At 39.5% G+C, this 7,399-nt stretch overlaps 1 protein-coding gene across 2 annotated transcripts in view; it reads left to right on the top strand.

The window, feature by feature from the left end:
* Positions 1-7,399, top strand: part of LOC132887851 (golgin subfamily B member 1-like) — a 225,383-nt gene that overhangs the window by 145,064 nt on the left and 72,920 nt on the right. For both annotated transcript variants that reach the window (XM_060923586.1, XM_060923587.1), the window contains exons 18-20: positions 506-615; positions 6,541-6,709; positions 6,804-6,908. In XM_060923586.1, coding sequence (XP_060779569.1) covers positions 506-615; positions 6,541-6,709; positions 6,804-6,908 — 384 coding nt within the window. The remainder of the gene's footprint in view (positions 1-505; positions 616-6,540; positions 6,710-6,803; positions 6,909-7,399) is intronic.

A 7,399-nucleotide genomic window follows, 5' to 3' on the forward strand; every position in this document is an offset into this window, starting at 1 on the left:
CTGTATCATGTCTTTGGCAATAATAGTTTTAAACTGTAACACTCCATAAGAAACTCAAGATTTTCAAAAACATTTAACTGGCAGTGTGTTTAAATATTTAAAGTTACAATTGGGATGATATTTCTTATACTGCATGATTTACAGATAGTATTCTTTTTCTGAAGGACACATCTTGTCCCTTTTTCATATTTGGACATCCAGTAATTTGCATGTGCTCTTCCCAAGAACTTTGTAATGCATCCTTCTAACACAGGTGACCTTCGATGTAGATGAAGGAGGTTGGCCATTTTGGGTTCCTCAGGTGTGTGTGTGTGTGTGTGTGTGTGTGTGTGTGTATATTACACATGGTGTCATTTAACCTTGTGGTTTGGTTGGGTTTGTTGTACTCACTGCTCTCCTGTTTATGTTTGGGTTTTGGTGCTTTTAAAACTAACTTCCAGGTTAAAAAAAAAAATGTGTATATATATCTGCCATGACGTTCAGTATTTTACCTTTTGCCTTTCAGAATGAATCTGAGAAACTGCAAGCTCAGCTTAGCAGCCTGCGCAGCCAGCAAACCAGAGATGCTGAAAAGCATCAGCTCCTTGTCACAAGTTTGAATGAACAACTCAAAGGGTAATTATGTTTCCCTTAAAGCAATAATGCTAATGATATTTCTGAAAAATCCCGTTGATGTAATTTCTCCCTTATGTCAGATATACAACCCCAATTCCAAAAAAAGCTGGGATGCTGTGTAAAACATTAAATAAAACAGAATGTCATGATTTACAAATCCTTTTTCACCTATATTCAATTGAATACAACACAAAGGCAAGATGTTTATTGTTCAAACTGAAACGTTGTTGTTGTTTATGGTAAATACACTCATTCTGAATTTGATGCCTGCAACACGTTCCAAAAAAGTTGGAACAGGGGCAGCAAAAGTCTGGGAAAGTTGTGAAATGCTCAAAAAACACCTGTTTGGAACATTCTACAGGTAAACAGGTTAGCTGGTAAATGGAAAGGCTCAGTCATTCACAAGCAAGAATGGGGCATGGTTCAACACTTTTTTTTTTGAAAAACTGCATGGGCAACAGTTTAAGAACAATGTTTTTCAACATATAATTGCAAGGAGTTCAGGGATTTTGCCATCAACAATCCATAATATCAGAAGATTCAGAGAAATCTCTGCACTTAAAGGGCAAAGCTGAAAACCAGCATTTGAAAATCTGTGACTTTCAGTATCTCAGGCAGCACTGCATTAAAAACCAACCTGATTGTGTAAAGGATATTACTATACGGGCTTGGGATCACTTCAGAAAACCGTTGTGGGTGAACAGTTCATCGCTGCATATAAAGCTATACATCAACAACATTTAGAAATGCTGCCAAATTCTCTGGGCCTGAGCTCATCTGAGATGGACTGAGCCAAAGTGGGGAAAAATGTGCTGTGGTCTGATGAGTCCACATTTCAAATTGTTTTTTGGAAACCATGGACGTTATGTCCTCCAAGCAAAAGAGGAAAAGGACCATCCAGATTGCTACCAGTGCAAAGTTCAAAAGCCAGCATCTGTGATGGTATGGGGCTGTGTTACTGCCCACGGCATGGGTAACTTGCACATCTGTGAAGGCACCATTAATGCTGAAAGATGAACACAGGTTTTGGAGCAACATATGCTGCCATCCATACGGCATCTTTTTCAGGGATGTCCCTGCTTTGTTCCAGCAAGACCATGCTGAGCCACATTCTGCACATTAGAACAGCATGGCTTTGTAGTAAGAGAGTGTGGGTGTTAAACTGATCTGCCTGCCTCCCATTGAAAATGTGTGGTACATTATGAAGCGCATAAAATACAACACAGACCAGTTGCTGAACAGACCGGGAAGTCATACATCAAGTAAGAATGGGAAGGAATTTCACTTTCAAAATTTCAACAATTAGATTAGTGTCTTTGGTTCCCAAATGCTTACTGAGTGTTGTTAAAAGAACGCGTGATATAAACATGCCCGTCCCAACTTTTTTTTTTTTGGAAAGTGTTACAGGCGTCAAATTCAGAATAAGTGTATATTTACCAAAAAAAATAAACTTTATCACTTTGAACATTACATATTTTGTCTTTGTATTGTATTCAATTGAATATACTTGAATTATATACTTGTCAACAAGTAAGGAAAGCTTATAGTATTTAGCATCATGCAAACTGCATGTCTGAGTGATCTCACACTCCCGAGTCATGATATTTTTTTTTCCTCTGTGGCATACATACAGGCTGAAAGTAAAGGCATAATTGTATGTTAGAAGTGAACTGGGAAATCATGTGTAGTCCCTTTTTATTTTGTTACGGAACCAAGCTCGTATGGTTCAGCAAGATAAAGGGAGATGACGCGAGGATAAAGTTTGACAATAGAATTCTTTCTTAAAGTAAATAAGCATACTGAAAAATAAAATGCTATCAGAGTAAGTATGATGGCAAAAAAAAAAAATCTGGTGTAAATCAGTCATATGATGTAATGCAAAACAACAAGCCAAAAGTGACGCTTGCTGAAACAGAGAGGGAACGCCGAACCCCTGCCAGGTAGCCCTTTTTAAAGCACCAATACTGCCATCAGGTGACTAGCAGCACCTGTGCATTAACTCCCCCCTGTAAAACGCAAACAGAAACCAAAACACAAAACAGACAGGCAGCTACGGGCTGTCCTGTAACAATTTGTACACGTTTTTAATATAGTTTATTCAGCTATTGTATGTACAAATAATATTGCAGGAGCAGGTGGCTAACACTTTCATCAGGGTGAGTATCATGCTAGCTGAATGGAATATATCTGATATACCACGAAAAAAACAGCCAATATTTTTATTATTATTATTATTATTATTATTATTATTATACTGCATACACATTTGATGGAACAATTATAGATTTTACAAAAAGTTAAGAACCAGGGGGTAACTTATCAATAATTGAATGCTGATTCCGATTGAATATAATTCAATGTTCTGCCAATCCAGTGTACATGTACAAAGTCAAAGTTCTAACAGTTAAAATGGTACAAGTCCAAAAAGCCTGAACAACAACCCGACTTGTATACAAGCTATATCCAGGTTTACAGTTCAAGTTCAAAGTTACTTTTGGTAATAGTTGTTAATTGCACAGGGTTTTTTCTAGAAAAATTTAGTATGAGGGCGCTCACCATGGTGAGGGAGCGAAGCGACGGGGGGCGGGGGGATGGTGCCCGTTGTCCGTCCCCCCCCTCTGCCGTGGGAAGCCTTTGAAAAATTGAGGCTACAATGGGACATTCTGAGGCTATCTGAGAGGGAAATTGTAACAAATTGTTTGTCAACATTGAAAAAGAAAGAAGTAATCTTCTTCTGCCCCGGACAGTCTTTGGCTTTCTTCCGTTTCGTGCCGCGGGATGACATCTTTAAATGCCCAAGTGTCAACAAAAACAACTCGCGAACTACTTCTGTCAAAATCTCCCGCGCCGGTGGGTGAAAGGTCATTCAGTCTCGAGAAATCTCGCTCTACAAGTCAGCTGACCTTGTATGTAACCCATGTCAAATCTCGCGAGAGCAGCCGCGACAAGTAAACAACTAAACAACATGGCGTCTCAGTCTGGAAAACGCCAATTCGGATTGTTTTTGCACCGTCTGGCGGTGTATCTACTATGATTGGAATATTTTTGGAGTAATTATAACGTATTTGATGATCAGACACATTGTCACGTGGTGTTGCTGGGATGTTTTCACGGAGAAAAGATCGTTTTGAGAAAGATTGCATGTTGTACAGTCGCATATAAGTACATGGCCTAAGTGTGACTTGGGGTTCAATCGGCATTTCGGTAAGGGGGGCGCACGCCGAGAGTAAGAGGGCGCAGCGCCCCTGTTCCCCGGTTTAGACGAAAGCCTGTTGCAGTTGTTCAAAATAAAAGGGCTTTGCTGAGTGACATCCACGAGTGAAGTCGTCTTGTAAAAGTCTCCATCACGTTTCCTCAACTCCAAGTAGAACTTTGACAATATTTCCGCTATTGCGCTCTCTTCCAGTTTTTCGATGTCCGTTGATATGTTTTTCTCTTGTAAATATGCGTGAAGAACATATAATGAAGTTTTGGTAGCCTTTCGGACGTTCAGCGCATCTTTAGTTTCAGTTTATTTATTTAGTACTTAAACCGAGCACTGAATTAACCCCACCTTCTCTCTCTCCTGGCAAATAACGAAATGATTTTTCTGCTGCGCATGCACACAATTTTGTCGTTGGAGCTTCACATGAGCTCCGAAGTGTGACGTCATGTTCTCTTGACAACGTGCAATATTGTATGCTCATTCTCCATTGGGGAGAGTGGTGTAATACATGGAGAATAAGCGATATAATAACAATATTGCATGCCATCAATAAACCCACTAGAAGGGAATAGAATACGTGTTTTTATTCCTTGGAAAAAGTGGCCTGTACTGTATGTATAATAATTGACAGTATTATTGGGAATCACTGATAGATTGCAAGCAAGTGAAGCTATCAAGTTGGAAGATTTAGATGTCTTTCATAAAATGTGGTGCTTTAAGCGTAACAAAAATAAATTATCTTGTTCATGTGGTTCTTTTTAGCATATTTTTGTATCCTGTATGAACTTTAATAGCCAGACATCCGAGCAGAGCAGCAAAACATTTACTCCGGAGTAAATGCTAGTTTACGGGGCAGCACCGATATAAAATGGGACGTCTGAACGCTACAGGGGTAGACTTGCTATGCGTGAGGAGAGTTGATTACATACGGGCATTGCATAATTTGCATCCTGGTATTTTGCGCTTCCAAAATGGCGAATATCAACAACAGAACTGCGTGTCTTCCAGTGTTGCCAGATTTGGCAGTTTTAAGTGCATTTTGGCGGATTTGAACATATTTTGGGATGGAAAACGTCAGCAATATCTGGCAACACTGGTGTCTCCATCCACGTAGTTTTCCCGGCGCTTGGTGATGCCATGACAACCGGGAAAAAGAAGTACATTTTCACGCATGCGCATATTTCATTTCCGCATTATTACTATCGGAAATGATAGTAATAATGATAGAAAATGATAGTAATAAAAGGAAATATCAAAACTTTATTACTATCAAAGGAAATGATAGTAATAAAGTTTTTGCTACTATAGCACGGTCGCAGAAACTGCCGTGTGACCGCAAGTGGGGCTGCACCGGTGCGAACACGCTTCTCTCTAGTAAGCAGGGTTGTGACGTGTGAACGCTGCGCAAAATTTACACCGGTGTAAGATATATCGCAACAAAATACATCGGTGCAGCATCGATGCAAATATGTGCCGTGTGAACACCCTATCTGTTGCCCCTTTTCCACCAAAGCAGTTCCAGGGCTGGTTCGGGGCCAGTGCTTAGTTTGGAACCGGGTTTTCTGTTTCCACTGACAAAGAACTGGCTCTGGGGCCAGAAAAACCGGTTCCAGGCTAGCACCAACTCTCTGCTGGGCCAGAGGAAAGAACTGCTTACGTCAGCGGGGGGGCGGAGTTGTTAAGACCAACAACAATAACAAGACCGCGAAAGATCGCCATTTTTAAGCGACGAGAAGCAGCAGCTGTACAAACACGAAGTCATCCATTATTATTATTGTTGTTGTTGTTGCTGCTGCTTCCGTGTTGTTTTTGCTTCAATATTCGCGCCAAGGTTTATGCAAACGTAGCGACGTAACTGACGTATACAACGACGTAATGACGTAGCTCCGCAAGCTATGGAAAAGCAAACTGGTTCTCAGCTGGCTCGCAAGTTGAACGAGTTGTGCACCAGCACTGGCTCCGAACCAGCCCTGGAACTGATTTGGTGGAAAAGGGGTATGTGATGCATCTTAACTTGGCAAACAAATAAAGCAGTGACACTTTTTGCTCTCAGAACATGAACATGGGTTAAATTAAGACAGTGAAATAATGTGCTGGTTTTCAGGGATACTTTATACAAGAATTTCCTGAGTATCTCTACTGCTGTTCACCACAGAGCACATGCACGTTTTTATTTACTTTTATTTAATTAAATTTTATAATTTGCTTACATACTTGTTACATTTTTTTTCATAGTCCTGGATTCGGTTTTATAAGCATTCCTGACCTTGTTAAGGGATTATTAATTACAAAAAAAAAACCAGACTGAAGGCTAGTGAATAATCAGAATAATCTCTCCTAATTTATTATTATTTTTTTTTAATTTAATAATTGTAATGATGTAATGTACAGGACATATGTGTCCCCACCACATCTTGCAGCATCCTAATTTATCTCTGATGCAAGTGTATTTTTGAATGTATTTTTAATTTGCCAAATAAAGGCATTTTAAGTACTTCTTCAAATAATAACCGAGCAAAGGGATAAACAAATATCCCGGTGATATCAAATCCCAGGAGAAATTATGAGAACTTTTATTTGCAATGAATTAATTCATATTGATCAGGTACATGTTGTTTTTCATGGAATTTGCTACATACAATACCGTTGTTAAATACAAATACTGCTAGAAAAATGTTTCTGTTTTGTCCCTCTGTTAAATAATTCAATCTGTAAATCAGGCTAAGCAGCACACAGGAGTGTCTTGAATCGTCTCTGATGGAGAAAGAGCACACACTCGCCCAAACATCAGAAAAACTCGAGCTTATCGACAGTCTGAGAGATGCACTGAAGGAGAAGGAGGAGCAGCACAAAGAGGTTGCTGATAAACTACTACAGACTGAAACCAATGTGAGTGTTTCTGCAATTTTTTATAAGCTTTACACTTTTTAAACATAAACTTTTTTAGAGACGATGAGGAGTTAAGTTGGTTTTCTTTATCCAGCTGACTGAAGTGACCAAAAAGTGCAGTACGTTTGAGAAGCAGTGCACGGAAATGAAAGCAACAGTTGCAGAGCTCATGCAGAAGCTTAATGTGCTAAAGGAGAAGGTGAGAGATTTTTATTAGTTTGTGTAGGACCTTTATAAAAGCCCGGAGTGATATAAGGAACTGCATCGAGTTTTATATGCAGGCTGAATGACCGTCTTAAACTAGAACTGCTGTTCATATAAAATCGGCGTAGGTTAGCACACTACAATGGAGCCCTGGAGATGACGTGAAAAAAATCTGGTGTTTTTTTTTTTTTTTTTTTGGTGCATAAGCATTGTGCTAAATCAAGGGCACAAAATAGGTGGAGTCTGATGATTTGAATGTTTTACTCTCTGTGCATGTGTTTTCTGCGTGAAAATCCCAGGAGATCAACAGTTTCTGAAATATGCAAACCGACCCATCTGGCACCAACAACCATGTCAAAGTCAGAGATCACATTTTCCTCATTCTGATGTTTGCTGCAAACATAAAACTCTTGATTTGTATCTGAATGACTTTATGGATCGCGCCGCTGCTGCCACATGATTGGTTGATTGGATGGTTGCATAAAT

This window comes from Neoarius graeffei, chromosome 6, assembly GCF_027579695.1.
Source record: "Neoarius graeffei isolate fNeoGra1 chromosome 6, fNeoGra1.pri, whole genome shotgun sequence".
Lineage (NCBI taxonomy): Eukaryota > Metazoa > Chordata > Actinopteri > Siluriformes > Ariidae > Neoarius > Neoarius graeffei.